Source organism: Astatotilapia calliptera, chromosome 10 (assembly GCF_964374335.1).
Source record: "Astatotilapia calliptera chromosome 10, fAstCal68.1, whole genome shotgun sequence".
NCBI classification, from domain to species: domain Eukaryota; kingdom Metazoa; phylum Chordata; class Actinopteri; order Cichliformes; family Cichlidae; genus Astatotilapia; species Astatotilapia calliptera.
In genome coordinates, this window is record NC_137431.1 from 30,953,042 (window position 1) to 30,976,547 (window position 23,506).

General features: G+C 40.7%; 1 protein-coding gene across 2 annotated transcripts in view; it reads right to left on the minus strand.

Moving 5' to 3' along the window:
* LOC113017693 (polypeptide N-acetylgalactosaminyltransferase 10-like) overlaps nucleotides 1-23,506 on the minus strand; it is a 121,979-nt gene that overhangs the window by 78,098 nt on the left and 20,375 nt on the right. For both annotated transcript variants that reach the window (XM_080307335.1, XM_080307336.1), the window contains exons 2-3: nucleotides 5,044-5,146; nucleotides 3,874-4,012 (exon numbers count right to left, since the gene is read on the minus strand). In XM_080307335.1, coding sequence (XP_080163461.1) covers nucleotides 3,874-4,012; nucleotides 5,044-5,146 — 242 coding nt within the window. The remainder of the gene's footprint in view (nucleotides 1-3,873; nucleotides 4,013-5,043; nucleotides 5,147-23,506) is intronic.

Genomic DNA, 23,506 nt, shown 5'->3' on the forward strand with positions numbered 1-23,506 from the left:
GTCTCCAGCATGGTTTGTTTTTTTCTGCTAATCAGTGCTGCAAAACAGCTTAATATTCTACAATGTCATTGTCCAAACTGAAGCACAGACTTTTTGGATGGACTGTACCACACAGCAGTTTTTATTTGTCAGATATTAAATGCGTTACATAAGGCAACAGCATTAAAAAAAAAAAAAAAAAAAAAAAAAAACAAGGCCCAGTCAGTGAGCTGAAGTGAGGCCTAGTGGACTGCTAGCAGCCTACTTCGCACGAATATGTCACTCAAAACAGGTAAAATCTTTAATAATGAACAGGCCTCGATAAAATTTAAAAAGATGCGTTATAAAAATCATAACTCCTATAAAGATGTTATGAAGATGTTGAACTAGCAACCGAGATATAACCGCCTTTTGTACCAGGCTAGTAAGGCATTCATTTCTGCTACAAAGCTGCGGCATTTTCCATGGATGTTTACGGGAATAGACCTGCTTTTGAAGAGAGCCTCAAGTGGCCATTTCAGGAATTGCAGAATTTGGCTTTATTAGAAGTTTGAGCAAGGCTTTGCCTTTGGGATCATCTTCCATCTCGGAGTAATCAAACAAAGATGACAGAATTGATTAAAATGACCTCCAATCAATGAAGTTAACACATTACACTTCTTGCTCATAAAATCTGCCTTCTGAATGCTTCTACAAATGAACCCCTCCTTTAACTAGAAACATGAGAACTGATGGGTGGCGTTTGCTATGCACATTCATGTTCCCACAGAACAAAATTGTTTTCACACCATTTTTATTCCACGAGCTTTCTGCAGACTCCAACAGTAAAGCCAGACATTTATTTAAACTCCAAAGGAGATAATCCCATTGGACTCTAATGGCCTCTTGGCCACAGATTAGCAAAATCATCAATATGTTATTCATTCCATCCAGTTCAATAACCATGGCAGGAAATGGGGGTCATAAAGGGTTTTTGAGTTTGTCTCGTTTATTAAGCTTCCCTGTTGCTTCACTGTGACCAATCAAAAAGAGCCAGACTTTCCACTTTCTCCATCCTCTGCACTCATTCTCCTCCCAAGAAAATCCTGGTTGAAAAATATTCGCAGCCCCACAGCAGCCAGACGGAAAGCTGCTCCCGTACAACGTGGCACACATGTTCTGTCACTTCCTAACACCTTGCACACAGGGGGACATCAATGACACTGTTAATTACTATCAAGAACATGGTTTACAAGTACATGGGCGACACATGGTGCATTATCAACTTCTGTGTGTAAAGCCAACTCTCTCCTGTTAATAGGCTGGTCAGGTTGATAATCGGAGCAATTGTTCGAAACAGTGCTCGTCGTAATGAGTTGGACCAAAGCCAGCCTGGATAATAAAGGTGCAAACATTACCAAGTAGGTTTTGGTTAGGGCAGAATTGTCCTGGTGTCTAATAATGGCTTTCTGCTTTACATTGAAATCGGTATTTGCTTCACTTTGGACATTTTGCATTTTTTCCTCTAGAAATCACTAAACTCTTTCAAGCCTCCATAGCAGATTTTGACCACACGCTAAACCCAAATGCACCTACTCTTTAAGTTCAATAAGTAGTGTTAATGTATTCAGAAATTAAATTAATTTAAGCTTCTTGAGTTTCTGTGACAATTTTCTCAGTTTTGACTACTTTTATCATGTCTGCACGTGTCAGGAGAGTTGGATGATGCCTGTATGGAACCTGTGGATTGCTGGGTTGATGAATACGTCCATTTCAGCACAGATACAGTTAAGCTCTGGTCATTGTAAAATGAAAATAACGTGAACATAATGCAGTTGTTGGTGATTGTCAAACATCAAACTTGTGGATCTAAGTGAACATTTGTCACTTAATCAAAAGATTTCAATCTGTTAAAAATTGTTATGTTTAAAAATAAATTAGACTAAAGAGACTTTTTAAACAGTGCATTAAAAGAAGGATATTTAACCATTTGGATTTTGAAGTTGCTAAATAGCATAATATTTATATATACACTATACACTACTATACAATGTAGTGTAAAGTGCTTTGGGTTCCTTAGGGACTGAGTAAAGCGCTATACAAATACAGGCCATTTACCATATACTGCAGAAAAAGTACCCATTCCAAACTCATTAAACTTTCACTCTGGTTAAACAGCTTTACAACATTTTTCCTCTTTTATTGCTGTGGAATTTCATCAGGTCTGAACTTTAGAGTCGATTCTTCTTTGTTCAAGTAACACAACCAGTCAGATGACGTTACGGACGGACATATCAAGGCTCTTTTTGGACATTCAAACTAAACCAAATGTAGTGTTTAAGCCTAAAGTTGTCTTCAGACACAGTTAATCATTGGTAGGAATTTGACCTCCTTATCTGACCCAAACAGCGAATGTACCAACTATATGCTAGCTCTAAGCCAGAGGTGTCACACTTATTTTAGTTCATGGGCCACATACAGCCCGAATCGATCCCTGAGGTAGTAAAACCAAACATCAAAAGGAAGGAAGAAAAGAACAGAATAAAATGCCCTATCTAAAGAACTACAAGTGCATCCTACAAATATGAAGAACAGCCTGATGTCTCAGTAAAATAAATGTAATTGCATCATAATGTCTCCACATTAATTACATTTACTTTCCTTACAACTGCATACCAGTTTAGTGGTTATTTGTATCCCTCTAATGTCAATCAGCAGTATCCTTCACTCTCATCAGTAGTTGCTTGAATCACTCTGCCGAAGCTTAAAGTAGGTCCAAAGTTAAGTTAAGTTGTTTTTTGTTTCTTTTGGTTCTATGGCCTGTGGTCACCACATTGCTGCCAGCTTCCTGTGAGGATGTGTGGACTTTCCATACATTTTCACTCCTGTATAGTCTTACTGTCTGAACATAGCCATGCTGGTAACAGCAATGCATTTCATTTTAAAATATATTTCACTGCAAGTTTCACTGTTTTTTCTTTCAAGCCAAAAGCCAGCCTGCTGGCTACTCCCAAGGCCTCATGTTTGACATCCGTACTCTCAGCTAAACAGCAATGAACACATTGATTGTGTTTGTGCGAGTATGCCTGTGTTCTGTTCTGTAAAGCACTGTAATACACAGTTTTATGCTTAAACCTAAACATTATGAACGCCTTTCCCGTCCTTTTCAAGGCAAAAAAAAAAAAAGAAACATTTCCACTGACCTTCACTATTAATTAGTGTAAATCAGCATCTTGTTGAGCAGAAAGCTTATCTGAATCACTGATTTCAAATATTAGCCTTGCACAACATGTATCTTACACAAAGAGCTGAGAACCAGCAGGTTTTCAATCCAGCTAAAGGACTGCAGCAGGTGATTCATTTTTTTCCTCTCCGGTTGATGGAATGCCAATCTGTAAAATAACCTGCTGCAGTCTTTGGCTGGAATGAAAACCTGCAGACCCTTGGTCCTGTGTGGCCCATTTTTGCCTCTATGATGAAAATGCTCACACCAACAGAGATGTATTTTTTGTAGAAAATGGCAGTTTTGCCTGAGGCTACTGGCCACTTCGCTAGAAATTTTAAGAAGTGTTTTCTCTTTTTCTTTTCATCTGGTGCCCACCTCACACTCAATAGAAATGACTGATATGGCAGATTGAGATGTGATAAAAATCCCCAACATAAGCCTGTTGGAACAGCACTGAACAACACTCAGTTATTCACTGACTCATGAAGTCTACCTCTGTAAAAACTCTACTGCTAATCAAATGGCAGCTCGTGTAGTAAAACTTTGAGTGTTTTACTACGCAGGCCAGTAATGTGCAGTCTCATATACAGAGTGACGCTAGAGACTCTGCAGATTTATCTTTAAACATATGAATAAGACTATAAAGTGACAAGTTTTTTGGTGTTCTACCGAAAACACACATAACTCACTTTGGATGGCGGATGTCAGGAACAGAGCGGTTCAGGGAGATGCGGTCGCTGACGTAAATGTTGAAGCCGTTTTCTCTGTAGGCTTGATCGACCCGGTCAGCATCAGTCAGGGGGAACGGCTTCCCCTGTTCACCGTTACCTACAAATGAACAACATTTCATCACAAAAACTTCAATCTATACAGACCAAAAGGGAGCAAGCAAATCTCACACGTCATTCTCTTCACAGAAATTCAACAAGAGGGGAGAAATTAAACAGTAAGTGAATTTGGGCTTTTAGTGACTGCATCACTACAGGAAGAGAGGCGTGCACGAGATAAAGAAAAGAACTTAACGAACTAGAATTACAGAATTATAACTGGAATTAAAATTATATTCACTGTAATACCAATTTACTCAAATGAATGCTGTGTTTTATTTAAGAACACTTCAAATTAGCAATTGAGTCCATGACCTCATCAGGAAATGTTTTCTCTCTCACACACACACACACACACCCCCCCCCCCCCCCCTTTGGACCCACAGGAGTCGCCCCCTTCTCATGCTTAGAAAGCTCCACCTTTTAGACCTAGAAGCTGCATCCATCCTAGAACACTCTCCACACCCACTTGTTAACTATAGCTGAAGTCAAAACTAATCTAAAATATATTAGTTTGTCTCTGGATATATAAATCGGAGATTAATGTTTGAGAACAAAACGACAAAAGAAAAAGCCACACAGGATAATATTACATCACCATATTTTGGGGATTCATTAAAAGAAGAAGTATGGTCCTGTGGAGAACAAAAAACAACTCTAATCATCTACAGACATGCATGTTTCATTAAGCAGAAATTACCCACGTTTCCCTCCAAAAGGAAAGAAGAGTGGAAAATAACTTTTAGCCTTTAACGGCTCATTTCAGGAGATAAACCCATTTGGACTAATTTACACTCAGTGTGTAAAAGCTGTTTTCCCTGAACAGAAAATTAAACCCAATCAGTGATGATTGTAGAAGATATAAACAGTATTTATGGCACCAGTAATGTATCCAAAGCACAGATTTACACCCTTGCTGGATACCAGGAGAGCAACGCTCTGGGTGTGTGTGTGTGTGTGTGCAAATCCAAAAGCATCTTTCTTCATTAAGTTTCATTTTTTCAGGAGTTGTAAAAAGAGATTTTGACAAACCAGATCGAGATGCGTCTCTTTTGATTGCTTCATAGTCATGCCAGTCTTTTCGCCGCACACCGTTGCGTCCCAGCTGAGCGCCCTTCCCCGCACGATTCACTCCCTGATGGAAAAAACAGAATTGGACAGAGGGATGGTTATGAGCACCGTCATACACACAGACACATCTGCATTTGCTCTGCTCTGATGGCTGGATTAACCAGTGAACAGTATATTGGCTGCCATGTGGACATACAGCACACATTTCCACAGATGTTCATATTTTGTACTCCAGTGTGTCTTACAACTGTACGGCAAAAGGATATTTTAAGTAGGGAAGAGCTTCCAGAACTTCCTGATTTATAACAATCATTCACAACATGTTCAACCAATTTCAGCTTGAAGCTATTAAGCAAGCAATGTAAGAGAACTTCTAGCTTCAGTCACAACCAGCTGCTTCTTATGCACGCTTGCAAGTTGGTATCTTGGTTTAACTTTGCTCCTCAAGTTCCTCCTATTTTAGTAATTCTTTGGAAATAAGTGCCACATCGTAGACTGTGTATCAATGAAGTAAATGCTTAGGTGAAACGCATTAACTGACCCAGTAAGTAGTAGGACATGCCGAAAACACTTCACCAAGGAGGTATCCAGGTGGCACCCAGGCCAGACACGCAAACCACATCAAATGGTTGCTGGCAGCCCAAAAGAAGTGGTTCTTTTCTGGGCCAAGCTTGTAATGCTGTGTAAATAACTAAATCACTCAGACAAAACCTCCACATCAGGATTGGTACAAGAAGGTGAATATGAAAAAAAAGTGGAAGCAAAAAACAAAAACAGAAACAAAAGAAATACAGAGTGATCCCATCTTTTCAAACTATTGCAGCACCTCCACCTGTAGAATCGCTGAGCTTCTGGACTGATATATATAAAAGAGACATGACTGTCGACTCATCTCTTCATTTCAGTAAAAGTCAGTTGAAACGTGCACGATCAGCAAAAATGGCGGCTTGCGACAGGGGATGTGATGTAAATTTGGCGTCAGCTTTCTCGTAAGGTGCCGTTTGCCCGGCACTAGGCGGCAGGCATGGGGAGGCCCTTAGATAAATGTGGTAACAAGGATGAGCAGAGTTGTGACTGACTAACAGAAGAATAGCATGTCTCTAAAACATCTGCTAATCCAGTGATTGGGGATCAATTTGGATGTGCACCAAAAATAACGTTTGCCAGCGGTTAGTAATGTGGAAGTGCAGTGAAAATTGGAGATTGATTGAAGAGTAAAAACGGCAAAGTCACATAATCATTGATTGTCCAGTTGACTGAAGCTGAATCTCAAGTGCTAGACATTTCTGTTCCAAACCAGCGCACAACCTCCCACGCCAAACCTGCAAAGGCTCAGCCACCTCGCACACAGAAATGGTCAGGAGGATGGTAAAAGACACCTTTTTTGTTGTTAATGAAATAAAATGTGAAAAACCAACATAAGTCGTTTACACAACAGAGCAGCACACTCAGTCTTTTTTACCTCACCCCGTCAGTATCTGTGTCAGCTAAGAGATTTCTCCAGAGCATCAGCTCTCACTATCTAACAATGCTCTGCTGAGAGTTCATCCACAGAAAATGTACTCTTCTATTTCATGCTTGACAACCCTGTGAGGAGAATATCAATGCCCTGACACACACACACACACACACACACACACACACACACACACACACACACACACACCAGCTCAGCATACAAAGGTGGAGGCTGTTTCTTCTTGCACTTAGTCATTCTACACGCTGAGTGACTTTCAGTGACTCTGCATTGTGAATTACAGGATCACAGCACAATGGAGAAATAATTAGCTCGATGGGAGGAGGCAATTAGTGAAACACTTTAAATACAAATGGCACCACTGACTGCATGAAATACTATGAATTATTAAACAGACTGCTGGCTTAGAGGAATACGACCCTGAATAACAAACTAATGGACAGTATATAACTACAAAGATTTCGTTTTAGGTTAATCTTTTTGATTAAGCCTTCAGACTCAGGCACAGACTCCCCCCCCACCCCCACCCCTTTGACCCAGAGATCATTTTGACAATTTAAGGGTTATGTTGGGTTTAGATTTTTGTCAAGTTAATATATGCATTACTCAGTATGACCTTGTATGGGAAATTTTCTGCTCCATCTGGGGGCAAAACATTCCCACAAGCTTAACAACGCGTTTCTGGTGTAACAAATATGACGGTTGAAGATGACCAAATCTGACAAAAGAGGAATTTATAGTTACACATCCAGGGGCCATGCTCTAGCTTGGGGCCATGAGTACTACAAAACAAGCAAACCATAGAAACTGGCTGGTAAACTTTGGGGTGGAAAACCTTGAACAGCATATTTATTGTCTTTTTGACCACTCAAATACCAGTTTTCCACCAACACCCTCCTCAAACTAAAAGAGATTCTATGCCAGTCTATCAGACAACAGTTACTGCCAAAATGCTGCCATTGGCGTGGTATCACAAAACTGGCACTAATGTCAGAGGCAATATTTGTATGCAACACTGCGATAAACTGATCCTCATCGACTGTGACATACAGACTGAAGAAAGTGGATATCAAACCACCAGCTAACCCTGTAATGCTTATGTTTTATCAGTTAATTAGTTAACCAAGTAAATAACCTGCCATGCTTCTCACACACCACACGAAGCTCAAAAACCAGCAATCCCCGAGTTGGGAGGCCTTATACTTAGGCAACTGGGGCTGCCTGAAATACAGGAACTACTACTATATCCTCTTTTGATACGTAGCATGGCTGCATAGTTTAATGGTTCACACATTTGGCTAACAAGCAGAAAATCTGCGGTTCAGTCCCAGGATGAGAGAGAGAGAAATCCCTTTGGGGTTGCAGAAGGAAAGGTTTGATTTGATTTGGTAAATCAGACATGCGGAGTTGCCCGCTGTAACAACCCCTTGAGAATAACGGGGCAGCCAGTAATAGCTTCTGTTGATAAATGGCACCGCAAACATTCTCAGTGCCTGAATTAGACTTCCAATTTTAGTATGGTAAACTTGAATTGTACTTGAATACTCTGTAACTTTAATAGCTGTAATAACTGTACTGGACAGCTTTCGTACATTGATTAGAGCAGATTAAATTGTGTGAAGAAAACTGCATCAACTCACGATTCAATCTAAATTCTGACTTTTCCAATGAAGACTTGTGTGCTCCAAGACATCATCCCTTCATGAAGTACTCAACCTCTTAGGTCAACCGAAGAAAACCTTCAGCCCATTTGTAAGATGACTGACTAGACGGTGTGGATAAATGAAATAAGTTTTGTTTGTTTTTAAACTGATTCCGCTCCATTTACTCGTCCTTCCTTTCTTTCATGGTCTCCCTTTTCCGACCCCATGATCTCACTACTTCATTCCCTTTCTGTTGCAGACACCTTCAGTGTGTCGCATATGGATCTGACAAGCAGCAAGAGTCCATCTGTGCAAATTCATACTATAAAGGAACAGTACTGTGCCGCCCCATTTCCTCCTGATTAAAATTTCAGCGCACATCGCCACAATATTCCTCTGGGGTTTTTCCTGCTGCTCAACAAGACCTTGAAAAACAAGACAAGGAGAGGGGGGAAAGTTTTCAGCTAATGTGTGCACATGTTTAGTTTTGTGGACGCAGGACGTGGGCGGGTGGTTAAAGGAAAGAAAGTAATTGAAATAGACGGGAAAAGGATGGGCATGAAAACAACTGTCCACACGTGGGTAATGAAAGAGGAAAAGAAAAAGTAAAAGTCTGCAAAGTTTTAAGGTTTTGTGCTGTGGGTGGCAGGTTAAAACAACACAGTGACTAAAAGAGCTTCACACTAAAAGCAGCCTGCAAGTTTGTCACTGAAAAGCTAGAAATGTGAAGAACAACAGCAGTTAAAAGTGAACATCTCTACTAACTAATAAAGCTGATATCTAGATGCAAAAACCTTCACATCAGAGTCGCACTAAACTGTTAGGTTTGGTTAGAGTCAGGTAGAGGATATAAAAGAGTTCTCTCTACACAACAAGCAAACAGGATTAATTCAGCTCAAGGTGGCCATGGTTAACAGTGATGCCCACATGGTCTGGATGAGTAAAAGAAGGTAAGGAGGGCCACCAGAAAACCCCATAAACTGAGTGTATTCATTTAAAATCTACTTGTTTTTTCTTAGTTAACTGGATTGTGGCACAGCTAGGCATGGAGTATTACAGTTAAGTCATTCTTGTTGCTAAGGTTCATGGAGATGTCATTACTTCGGGAAAATAAAACAACTTGACCTGAATACTTCACTGCGTGTCATACCAACCAACTGGTTACTGCTGCTCCTTGCAAGGTTATATGCTGTGCTCATTATTCAGACTGGACTTAGAGGAAGAGAAACATTCTGAAACATACAAACTATCTGCAATTCTTACAAAAATTATTTTTCCCCACCCCTCTTCAAAAACACCAGTTATGTTTAAGGTTACAGTGACTGTTATAAGGATTTAGCCCTCACAGGATTAAGCAGGATTTCATTACATTTCACACATTTTCCTAAAGCTCTACAAGTAACCCCAGAGCTGATTTACAGTAGCAGACAAATTTTAATGAAGCCAAACTCAAATTCAATGGCACATGAAAGAATGCAGCATTGTCCAATCACACAAGCTTGTGGTAAATTACTTTTTGTAATGAGGGTGCCAAATTTGTGTAGTTTAATTTACAACTTTGCAATGGCAGGGATCGTGACCCAGGGTGTTGCATCTATGTCATTTATTTAGGTTGAACCTGAAACACTGCTCAAGGCTCAGCTACGAAAGACACAGGTTAGAGCTCCACGAAGGGTCTAGAGCAGGGGTGTCAAACTCATTTTAACTCATAGGCCACATAATAAGGGGTGGCTCAGGAGGTAGAGCAGGTGCATCCATCGGAGTATGAGTGTGTGTGAATGTACTTAGAAAGCACTGAGCGCTATATAAGAATCAGTCCATACTGACCACTTCGATCTTAAGTGGGCCAGACCAGTGAAACTCCCCTGTCTCTCAGTGTAAAGAAGTTACATTTAACTGCATTTTCTACGCGATAAAGAAAAAGCTGACAACTCTGAACTCAAATTGTAAGAAACTTCTGGTAGCTCGTTGCCCAGCCTGGTCAGGTTTTTTTTTCCCCATTTTTCGTTTTTTGTTTTTTTAACTGTAGTCGTTTTTTTTTTTTGTTTTTTTTTTTTTTTAAACAACTGACATTTCTATAGTAGAAAGTGAAAAACAAACGTTTCAATCTTTAGTTGTTTATTGCTTCATTACTTTGAGTAGTATGAATGGCCAAGGGAGGTTTTTAATCCGTAGGAAAAAACTGTAAAACTTATTAAAATACAGTTAAAAGTCCAAAATTTCTGCTTGCTTGTTTACGGCGAGTTAGATTATAAATGGCTTCAAGCACACAGTTGGGCCTGCGAACCTCATTTAGACACTCAGACACTGAGCTGTGACTCTGTGCTACATGCACACATTTCTGCATCTCTGCTCCCCAGAACATCTGCCCACCCCTTCCTTCTTTCTTTCTTGACCCCAGTCCATCTTTGCACGTGATTGGTTACAACATGTGCCCATCAAAATAAAGTCTCGCATTTGCCTGTATGGATTCTTAGCAGGGCTGAAGATTTGGCTCACACATACCGGCTGACGTGAAATTATTTCGTTTGCCGGGGCCACAAGTTTGACACCCGTAGTGTAGGGTGTAGTGCCTGGGTTTTCGATTCCAGGTATAGCACTATAGGTCCTACCTGACGAGTTCATACGGATGCACTGGCCCACTGTGGACAAGCGAGAGCGAACTTTTAATTCGTCAATCAATTAACCTATTTTCATCAGCTCTGGTGATGAGATTGGGTAGTAAAGAACGGTGTGTTGGATACAAGCATCCAGAATGAGTTTCTTTTGCCTTAGCGATAGATGTCCAGCCTCACCCTAAAATATAGCCCCTGCTCCTTTGCTTCAAACAGAAGTAGCTGGCAGACGACCGCAGGATAGACACAGAACTCCAAACTTCCGGGTCTACCCAGACAAACTACTGATACACTACTGTTCAGCGATTTAGGATGTGAAAAAGCTTAAAATTCAAGAACCCGATTTTGGTTTGAACACCTGCTAAATCTTTTGTATTTCATGTTTCGTAAGTACCTGAAGCAAGACTCTCCCAACAAAGCCAGCTGTGCTGCTTTAATGCATGGCTGATTTTGGTTTGAATAGCTGCTAAATGTGCTGAAGAAAATGTAAAACCGCTGATCAAAAGGCAGGCATGCAGCCAGAAGCAGCAAAGAGTTTGTCACGGAACACAAACCCTTTAACGACTTCATTCTTTTGTGAGGTTTTTTTGTTTTTTTTACTGAAGAAAATGTTTATAAATTAGTTTGTCTAGACCCTCTCAAGCATCAGTACATTTCATACAGTTTGTATAAAGTACTTTCATATTCTACCTTGTATATTTGTTAAACAATGTGAAACGACCACATTAAAATATTGTAATATAAATGATTACTTTTATTATGACCTTAGTACCTTTAAACCATCTTTTTGACAATAGTGAAAGTTAAATTTAGTTTCATCTCAGCCGGAGAATGAATATTCATGAGCAACACACAACGGGACCAGAGGCGGCTTGAAAGGGAACGGAAACTAAGGCGATACCAGACATGATCATCTGCGTCTCTGCGGTACTCCACAGCAGAGTATTGCCTCCCTCCTTTCTGCTAATCACCATCATCACAAAGCATCCACGCTGCCACAAACTCATTCCACTCTGGGCACTTTTCGGCTCCATCAATATTTAAGACTCAGCCCAAACACCCTGATAAGTCACTGAAAGAGTGACACCATGATCCTCACAGGGCACATTGTCTCCATGCAGCACTCTCATATTAACTGACAGGCCCCCAAAACGTCTTAAATGCAACGCAAACAGGAACAAATGCTCTAAAGGAAAGCAGAGGGAAGAGAAGAAGAAAAGCTGCGAGAGAGCTGAAAGCACAGGGATGTAACTCCTGTCACCTGGCACCATGAGCCCCCATTAAATTTAATGTAGCCTTTTAGTGGTCTATTTAACTGATGACAAAAGGCCACATGTCAGTCAGTGTTTGCACACAGACTCATAAAAGACAGACCGAGAGTATCAGGCAGCAAATGTGTGAGTATTTGCATAAGACATGGAGACAAAGCCGCGTTCCTTAATCTACCTAAAAATGTGATATCAGTCTGTTCAAATTGACGAATTTGTCTCCTTGGAGCGACACGCATTATTAAAAAGGTGTCTCCCTCTGAATACTGAGCTCTAGACTGCTCCCTGTATTCCTCCTCCCAAACATCAGACGGTTTACAGAGCTCTCGGCGCAGCCTCGGCCATCGTAGAACCGATCTGTTTTTGTTAAAGACAACTGAGCGTGAAGCTGAACCTGTAGATTACAGGTGCATCTACACTCCTACCCTCACCTGTGCCCATGGACTGTTGTTAGTGACAGGAAGAAGTCAATTGTAGATACATGTGGTAGAATTCTGATTCCTTTGAAGCATGCTGAGGAACTCACTCGCTTAGAGGTGGGAACAGAGCTGCCGTTCCTCTGTTCTGGAAAGGGGTTGATGTGTTTCAGGCACAGGGTTAGGATGCCTCGTGGGAGAGGTGTTTTGCACATTTTTCACATACTACAATAGCATCAGTTTACTCAAAGAGAAAAATGTATACCTAAAGAGCATAGGCTGCAACATGAAGGCAAACTGTTATGTGGCAGGGCAACTATGACGACTTGTAGCCACTCAAAGAGGAGCATTTTCCACAGCAATGATGTGATTTAATGTGCCAGTGGCTACTAATGACCTACATGCAAACATCTTGCGTAAAAAGAAGTCCACATGTTTTAATGATATGAGGGAAATTAATAAGGATAGCATATATTCAGCCTGGGCATCACCTGAATTGGGGGCATTTTTAAGGGTAGTGAAACTCTAGTCACTGGTCCATCGGTTTTCCTCCTGGTGACCTCGATGGAGGGATTTTCAGATTATGGCGAGGCTCTCTGAAACGCTGGCTGCCTAACCTCATTTCCATGCCGATGTGGTCTTCTGCTAATCTGCCCAACAGCAGATTATGTCTGCTATTTGGTCAGATAGTGGGACTGATGCTGGTGCTGTGGGTTTAGACTCTCAGCAGCTGTTGAGGGACATCAGAGCCACACAGTTCCAACATGCCAGAGACACTCACAAAAGCAGCAGTAGGTCTGCTTCTGCCTGAGCAAAGGAATCAAAGGTAGTGTATGTGTGGTCACTCAGAGACAGATGTCTGGCTTACATTCATTTCTGTTTTTCCGCTCTGTGTCTTATTATTTCTTTCCCATCCGTGGGTACAGAGACTGCTTGAGGTTTGGGATTTCACAGATGAACCACAGATGTTGTTTTTTTAATTCATGAAAGCCGGAACAGTTTTTTTTTTTTTTTTTAAATCCAACTAGAAAGTTGAACAAAACACTGCCCCTCATGTAAGCTGAATTCAGTCTTTCTACTAAGGTTGTTGTGACACCCACGGCAGAATCGGTTGCACATGTGAGCTGGCGACTGACATGTTTTCAGACTGGTATTTTATTTGTACGGATACAATGCCGAGGTAATAGTGCCACCTTAAAAGGACTGAAAAGGACGGAAGAAAATAAAAGCACTGGTCCCGTATTTCCCTCTTCCTCTCGTTTTGTAATTCATTTTCTTGCCTACTGACTGTAAAAAAAAATAAAATAAAAATAAAATTATTTTTTTAAAAGAAAGACAATTTGAGGAAAGTCAGATGTTTGAATTCCTGTTTGTTGTGTCCACCTGATGGATTTTCCTAACCCACAAAGATTGCAATCAAACTGCAGGCAAAATTAGCTCAAAATCTGATTACTTTGCTTTTTGCTGCACAAAGATCATAGCTATTCAATTCTGGATTTTGACCGCAGCTGAAAGTAGTCCTTAAGCAAATGTCCTCCAAAAATTTCTAATTTATTTTACTCTCAGTGATTCTATTCATATCCAGCCCAGCCACTCCTGGATCCAACCCAGCATCCACGTACACCTTTGTTCAGAAGTTGCAGCCGCCGTTCCACAAAAAAGCCTCATCCGCAGTGACCGCTGAGTGCTACTGCACATGAAATTGTAACAATTGACTTTAGTAAATCCATGTTTATTTTCATATATCCATCCATCCATTCTCTTTTGCGTATCCTTTTCAGGGTCGCGGGTGGGCTGGAGTCTATCCCAGCTACCATAGGGTGAAAGACAGAACACCCTGGATAGGTTGACTGTCTGTCGAAGGGCTTACACACAGAGACAGACAACCATTCGTACCTATGGGCAATTTAGAATGACCAATTAACAGAACCCTACTACTGCATGTCTTTGGACTACAGGAGAAAGCAGGAGTACCCGGAGAGAACCCACGCTAACACGGGGAGAACATGACCCACTATGAGCACCTGGTGACAGCGGGAAGGAAAAACTCCCTTAACCAGGCTTAGGGAGAGACAGCCATTTGCCACGACCCGTTGGAGGTGAGGGGCAGGTGAGGAGAAGGAGACAGAACAAAAGACACACTGTGAAACTAGTAATCGAGGAGGAACAGCTTTAATCAGGAGGAGGACCAAGAAACTGATCATTTTACCAAAGATTCAAATGGTAAATGAAAGGTGACCACTTTTTGGATTTTGGGAGAATCGCAGGCCAATGAAATAGCCTGCTTCAGTTCCAATAGAAGGACTCCAACACAGGCTGAACAGAGCTGGAGGAGGAGATGGGCAAACCTCATGCGCGCTAGCTAGTCGTACACGCGCTGGAAAATTCACTACTCTGGTCACACGTCGACGTAATATGACATCACACAGACTAGGAATCAAGTCAGGATCAAGATCACCTAATATTCGTGAATACTTTCTGTTAGTGAATTTTGCAATTTAATCGTGTATTTGCTTCAGAAAGATTTCCTGCATTTGAGGAACTGAATTTTCATGACAAAAAAAAGAAAGAAAGAAATCTGGTGTCTGGGATAATGTTTGAAGTAGAAGGAAAGCTGGTATTACCAGCGGTGCGGTATGTGATGAGAACAGAACTGCCCATTCATTCTCAGAGGAGGATGAATCAGACCACCTTGGGTCAATAGTTCTCTTTTCTCTTTCCTCTCCACCTGCTGAGAGCAGTCAGTAGCTCAGCGTGAGAAGAGGAAACCTTTCTGTGCTTTTTTTTTTTTTTTTTTTTTAAATTCCTTTTCCTGTTCTGTCAGATCACAGGCAGATCCACCTCAACCCCAAGAGACACAATTACCTGCCTTTCCTGTTTCACCTCACCCCCTGCTCCTCCTCTACCTCCACTTCTTCCCTCCTCTTCACGGGCACGTCAGCTTGCGCCAGCTGTCCTGCTTCATCACATAGAAGCATTAGACTGTACTTTCTAAAGGCAGAGCACTGTACCACTGTAAATACCACCAGCCAAAATTGCCTGAGATTCAACAAAACTGTAGATGTGGGCATCTCCTTTGGTGTCAAACCAATATGCAAGAGAACAGGTAATAGATAAATAAACCTTAAGGATAAATTATTACTTCTAAAAAAAAAATGCAATTTAAGAGATGAGCAACTTGCGACAGTAAAGAGTACAAACATAATACAAGTAGTAGAATATTTTAATGCCATTAAAAATAAAGTGTTTGTAGCTTTTTTTCCCCATCAACCCAAAAACTGAGTTTAAGAAAAGCCGACTGGGAGTTCTGACTCTTCTCAAATGTCCCCTGGGCTCCAGCTCCACTGCTAAAGACCAGGCTCTCAGGGCGGCGACTGAGGCGCTGAGACCTCCCTGAAAAAAGAGCCCAGCTGCTCTGCCACACAGTCTCAGCTACCAATAAGAGTCATTAGCCACAGCTTTGCTGCAACCACAGATACTGAGCAGAGGACTGGACAAAGGCCATGACAGATGGCTGCTTCTCTGCCTTCTCCTGGCACAAAACTCTTTAATTCTTGGAAGTGTGACACACAGACACAAAAAAAAGGCAATTTCGAGATTTTAAAATGTTGTGTGAACAGTTTCACCGCTTGCATGATGTTTATTTTGCAATTAAAAAAAACAAACTGTCAGTGTTTTATCTAGTTCATTAATGTGAAGACAGTTTGAAGGTACTAAAAAAAAAAAAAAAAAAAAAAAAAATTAGTACCAGATGAAATATACATCTATTAATGAAGAGATTGAGGAATGCAATTGAAAAAGAGAAATTACACCAAAGACTCTGTGAGAGAGGTATTGGAATCTATGGAAGGATTCTGCAACAGCAAGGATTGCGAAAATCTGGTTGAGGGGACCAGAATTTTAAAACCATGCTTGATTACAAATGCAACGTCTCTGATTCATAATTGCATGTCTTATGATTTTTCATGTTGGCATTGACTAACCAATGAAAGAAAACAGCACTTGTATATTTTCCTCTAAATGGCTAGACTAATAGTTTACCTATAAACCCATCCCTGTTCCCAGTACCAATAGTCACCAGCTTCACTCTCTGAATGGTTTGTTTTTATGAACCAAGAGTTCTGACAGATCTTGGGAAAATGGCATTTTCTGAGTATGCACGTTGGACATGGAATACTTTACAGAAAGGCCTAAATTTGAACATGAATGAAGTTATACGGATGCAGGGAAGAAGACTTATGGACGTTTGTTTCATGAAGCCACTTAACGTTTTATGTTATGGATATTATATATAGTGCATTTTGTTATAGATTTTATATTTTTTTGTTGTATTTGTACCATTTTTGAGATATGTCGGGTTGTATTTCAGCTACCTAGCCCAGATCACACTTTGATTGTGAGATTGTGATCTCAACGGGACTTCCTGGTAAACTAACAGTAATAAATCCCTAAATTGGACCAAGGTCAGGAAATTGGCAATTTAACACATGCAGTCTGTTTTTTAGGATAACCATTGAAGTTAGTTAATTTAGATAATGCTTAAAAAACAAAACTGCCCAAAAATTTGCCAAGAGGTATTACTGAGATGATTGCCAAGTGACAGGACTTGTTTCTAGAAAGGTTTTAGATTACACCGTGCCATTTAAAAGAACGTAATTATCAGAGGACAGATAATATAATGGATGTTTAAGGCACTCCAATAGTAATGCCATGGCTGTGATCACAGCCTTTGTTGGCTCTTGTCCAAACCTATCAGAGAAAACACATTCAGATAAGCTCCTTAATATCCCATCTGAGCAAGTGAATGAATGGAAATACTTTACACTACTATAATACTGCCAGCTCAAAGAGCATTTTGTTGATCCAACTGAGCTAGATGTCGTCATCCCACGGTCCTCGTTTTTTTTTTTTTAAATGCAAAAGCACAAACTGCTTTCAGTCCTACATCCAATCAAGGTACAGCGATAGAAACCACGTGCACTGATGTGGTATCCTTAAGCAAGGCAATAAATTTCTGTCCTGTCACGCTACATATCATTCCTTTTGCAGAAAACCAAAAGGACGCATTTTTCCAGCAAGTTGTCTACATGAGTGTTTTGGCCCCATGCTACCAGGTGAGCATCATATGAAGGTCTATTTCTCTTCATCGTGTCTATCACTTTATGACCACAGTGTACCCATGTTAGAATGGCTGCCTCAAGAAGGATACTAGGTCACAAAGCTCAAATAATCTCAAACTAATGGGATGTGATGGAATTGCAGATGACAAATCTTCAGCAACCCAGAAGGAGGATCTGAAAACATTTAGGTAGTTCTGAAAGCAAAATGCGGTAAAATTTCAAACGAGCCATGACTATCGTGACTATTTGAATAAACAGTCATGACAATTCCAGACTAAATGATAAAATATAGACAAATTGTTGAACAAAACAACTTTCTTACAGCATTAAATCAAAGATAATATGATTTACTACATCCATTTGCAGGCTTTTATACTAAAATTAAAAGCACCATTATATGGATATCATTTTTCCAGCTACCCCTATCTTCGTGCTGCTTCATGTTTTTTCCTGACGAGTAGCCAGGACAATGTTCAGCGCCCCCCCCGCCTCATCCCCTGGCTTCCACTCTGTAAGCAGAACTCAGTCTCATCGCTTCACGTTGCTGCCGGGTTTGGCTGTGTTCAGCGTGGGAGGCCGGCTGCCACTGAGGGGACAGAGGACAGATGTGGCTTACATAATGATCAGCAAATCAGTTCTCAGCGCCCCTAATCCTGCAAGCATCCCTCCATACATCTCCCTACGGCTGCTTCGCCAAGCCATGCCAAGCTTACTGTGCTGTGCAGAGCCAGAGAGCCCCAGGCAAGTTGCTCCTTCCACTACTGGTTAGAAAGAGCCAATCAATGGACTCAGCAGGGAGAGCTTTTACAGCTCCACTGGAAGGCAATTATCAACATTTTTCAGTAAAGGGACAATCAGGCCACCGGATGATAGCTCGAGGTTCAGCAGACAACAGTCCAATATGAGAACATAATGTGAAACAAAGTAGGGAGAGGCAACGCTTTGTGAATATTTAGAAAGACCCTATTCAGTGGCTGGTTCATAATAGAATAACAAGCTGAACATCTACAAATTTGTTTCAGCCTGCTGCACACATCAGGGCTGGGTACAGAGACAAATGACAAGCACCAGTTCCCCTAAGCAATGAAGGGACCCAACAATGGAAGAAGAAATGGGGAAGGAGATATAAGATTCAAATAAAAAAATGAAAAGTTCACAGTAGTTTCCACTCTACTGGTTTGTGAATGCGGGTGTTCAACAATAATAATTTAAGCTGATTCCTTAATAAGGGATTAACCTCCCTTCAATTATCAGTAGCTTTTCTAAAAACAACATTGAACCAAAAAAAAAAAAAAAAAAAAAAAAACACCCTCAGGATGTTTATTATTCTAGGGTTTGAGTAGAATAGTCATTAATATCTTTTTCCCCTCTTCAAATCAAAGGATTGATCAGTTACAGAAAGTTCGGTGATTCATAGATGCAGCTAGTTACCATTTTTCTTACAGGACAATTCTAGATGCAAAAAGAAAAATATTGACCCCAGCAGAGACTTCTGGAAAGTCATCCCACTTTATGCTTTAATATTTCGAGCTACACAAATGAAATACCATTTGACAAATAACGCAGGGCAGGACATTTAACGCACTCAACGATTTAGCCTGTTAGAACGGTGGTTCGCTCTTTGTTCCCCCCAGTTATGCAGAGCAATTAGCATTTTCTAAAGGTTACAGACTTTGTTGCCATCATTCCTTATCATTTGGTTTGCTCAAGAAGGGCAGTAGAAGGTTTCGCTAAAGAAAAAGTTTGCCTCCTTCTATGAAAGCAGCAATTTTCCTAAATGGCACGGTGTAATCTTAATTAAAATACAAAATAAAAATCATTATTACTTTGAGAGATTAAGATTGCATTTTCATTTCACATCAACAGTATTTTTCTTATTCATTAATGTGCAGAAAGAAAAAAACTGTAAACATTAAGCAAAGACATTAACCACTGAGGCTGGGTGTCGTCCATGTCCAAAAACCACCAGACACACATAAAGAAGAACCCTTCTGACCTCCACTGAAAGGGTAAATCTAACGCCGAGATTATTTATCCGACTTTTATAGAAGCTGAACTGCTGCCAGTAGAATTGGAAACATGCTGACACTAAAGGCGTGTGGGATCTTCTCAGGGGCAGGATGGTAAAATTAAATGACAGCTAAGATGATGAGTTATTTTTCACGCAGCATGACATATTTGTCATGAGCTTAATTCATACGTGCCAGTCAACCGTTCATAGCTGAAAGAAACTCAAATCCCATTTCCACATGCAGCAACACAGGTGATTCACCAATCAGCTCTGTGCTCATCATTTCCGAGAAGGCAGACATCTACGGGCTCAAATTGTGGTCATAAATATTTTGTACTTGTAAATCAGTTTTGTATGTGTAAAAAGAATTTGTGTGTGGGCTTAGCCAAAAAATACGGGTGAAACTCTGCAAGTTACAAGTACGAATTTTGACCCTATTTTTCTTCCTTTCATCTGATTGGCCAATGTCATGTCAATCACAAATGTAACTATCAAATCAGAGAACAGATGGTTTGGCTGTCGGAGGGGCGCTTTTTTGAACTGCAGGTCCTTGAAGGGTAATACAGTTTGAAGCCGGAGGATCTCTATATAAATATCCGATAGCAGTTAGATCCCCTAACTTTCAGCAGCTGTTGAAAGGATAAAGTTTTAGTATATCAGTGGTTAGAAATACCATTATTACTTTAGGATTATTTTAACACAAAGTCAGGGCTGACCCAGGACCATGGCTGTGAGTTACAGTGCACAGCATAAAGGTCCTTTCACATTGGACGCAGGATGTGCTGCTAACTGCCAACTAAAAGCCAAGGATCCAGAATTTGTTGCGCTGGCTGCTGAACTCTGTGGGTTTTTGCAGCAGCTCTACCTGTACTAGATGCACCTGCTCCTTGTCGTTTCTATCTCGGACTTTGTGTCCTCTACAAGAGTTTGTGTTTTTTTTGCTAGTTCTTCAAATGTTCAATAAAAACATGTATGCTCATTCATAATGAAGAAAGCTTTGTAACTATCCCCACTAGTGAAGACTGTCATGCTGGTTCAGCTTGGCAAACCTGAGGAGAGAGAGGAAAGAAAACGTTGTGCCAACTAGCAACAGCAACTCGTGCTGATCTTCTTGACCTTCCAGTTACTGAGTGGCTCACTGGTTTATTTAGTGATCTGCATTCATGGTTTCTTGTTCTAGTATACGTGTTAACAAATGTTAAATTATGTCCATAATACCACAAATTGTACAAGTAACGGGTATCTGGAGCAATTTTGCAGAAAGAAAACGGCAAAAAGTTGCTCAGTGCAAAGCAGCTGATAGGCGACAGGGTGCTGACATTAAACTGGACTTGTTGTACATTGCATCAGCTACCATATTGCCTCAGCTTAGAAATAAATCTTAACATTTATTGCTTATTTTATCTTTTCCTCACCCACACAGCTTGCATAACTAATCAATTTATTCACTTTACCTAGACAAGGAAAATAGGACATGTTCTCCTTACTATAATTCAAGCCCAGTAGGCTGCTTCTGTTGGTGGCGGTGTTTCTTTTTTATATATATTTATACACACAATTCAAATCTCATGAATTCTGGCAGTGACATCATCTGCTGTTTCGGTGAGTGGCTCAGTAAGAAAGGCCATGGTCCAGCAGAGCAAAAAATGCAGCAATTTCTTCCAGAGACAGCATGTCAATCTTCAAACAGCTGTTCAGAAGTGCTGGTGTGGTGGCAGCCTTTTTTGCAGTTTGAGGAGAAAAAAAAAAAAAAAAAAAAAAAAAAAAAAAAAGTACCGGTACTTTAAGACTAGGAAACGAGGCCGACTACCTCAGTTCAAACCAGCCCTCTGAAGCCGTCTGAACTAGAGGAAACATCTATTGCACCACAGTCTGTCAGAAATGAAATGAAGGCATCACACTTCACAGGGAACCGGGATGGCAATAGCCTAATGGTGAGAGAAGAAAGGTTTCATTCTGGAAACTTGATGGCATGAATCACGACTGTGGGAATGCAAGCGAGGCAAGCTCGACAAAGCTATGCAAGAAGCAGCTGCTGATGTGCCACCGAGGAGAGAGCCGAAGCCTTCGTTGCTATGTTTACATTCATTCATACATGGATTATTCTGGATAATCAGGCTATGCAGGAACGCTGGAAGCTTTTACAACACAACACCTGCTCCCACCGGGCTCTATATGCGAGCAGGTTTTTCAGATTTTTTTTCTTTTTTTCCTTGAATTTAATCAGGTGTTACTGAAAGCAGAGGGATGGAGAAATGTATGCTTTTAATACTGCTGTGTTAATAGTTTCATTGCGACAACTCTAGTGCTGAAAAATGATCCTTTAATATATCCAGTATGCTGATAATGACAAGCATTAAGCGAAGAGTCTTGCGAATGAAAAAGTGAGTCAATGGTTTTAATAATTAAATAAATAAAATTTAATTTAATTTAAAAAAAAAAAAAAAAAAACACATCCTTATCTCACTAATATGGACTCCAAACTTAGGTTGGGCAGTTATGGCATTATAGTAATGAACATAGGCAAGGGGCGTTGGCGCCATTTACATTTGTAGTCCCTGTTCTATTGTCTCATTGGCGAGCTGAGGGGGGAATGCTACACTTTTTTGGATGATTGCCGGCTACCCCCAGAAGCTAAGCAGGCTAACCAGTGGCCAGACTGTCCATGCAGAATTTGACTACAAAGTCCAGAGGATTTGCCACAAGCAGCTGACCTGAATAATGATCAGTGACCACTCACATTTCAATGAATAAGCAGGGGGTTTTTTGTGTGTGTGTGTGTGTGTGTGTGTGTGTGTGTGTGTGTGTGTGTGTGTGTGTGTGTGTGTGTGTGTGGGATGCTCACATGCTCAAACGCAAGTGGCCATTCTTCCAGGAAGTGAACTAAAGCAGGAGCACTAGAAGCAGTGCACTGCCAGCCAAGGAGACGTGCTGAAGAGGAATAGGGTGTCATAATTGAAATCAGGTAAGGTCTTGGTTTTTTTTAATATTGTGCCCCCCTCGTTTATGGGTCAGAATATTAGACTGTTCAATATAATGCAGTATCAGCCATTATCACTTCAACACTAGACATGAGTTTTGTGTTTTAAGCATTCAGAAGTGTTGAAAAACAAACCCCTACATTTCTGGTTCTATCACTGAACAATCTGGGGAAACACTTATTCAATTATGAGCACCATTATATAACCAGTTGTCTTTCACTACAGTCTTAGTTGTGCCATGGTTCAGCTATGCTCCTGCCGAGGCAGTGCTTTCGCTCTGCAAAAACTTTTTTTATGTAAATTTTGTGAGAAAAAAATAAATATTGGAGGACCTGAATAAATTCAGTCAGGAAGTCTTTATAAGCCGTGTAATGTGTTTCTCTCACAGAAATCCACATTTATTTCACTGACTTATTCTTAATCCTTGAACCTGGAAAAGGAAGCCGGATTTCCCACTGGCATTTCTGATTCACATTCCTCCCCAGAGAGGAGAATAACCACAATACTGAAAGGCATGTGAACACACCACAGTGCTCTGAGGTTCTGCTCAGTTGTTAATGGACACAGCTGAATGAGAAAAACATACCATAGCAGCAACCTGCCTCGAATGAAGTGGATCACGTGCTAAGGACGCCGACGCCTGCCCTCCTCCTCCATGATGCTTGGCTGACTTAACTGCCATGCCTGCAGTTTGCCTTATCAACTTATCTTTACTGCTGTGCAGCCAGGCAGGTGATGTAGAAAAGATCTTGCTTTGTCTTTTGTGCTTGTGCGCACACACACAGAGCTTTTTATCTCATATGCACAAAGCCCACAGCGGAGTACCTTTAAAAGGCACAGACTCAGAGAACATGCTGCAGAAAGGCACACACACTTCACACTTTAAAGCTCAA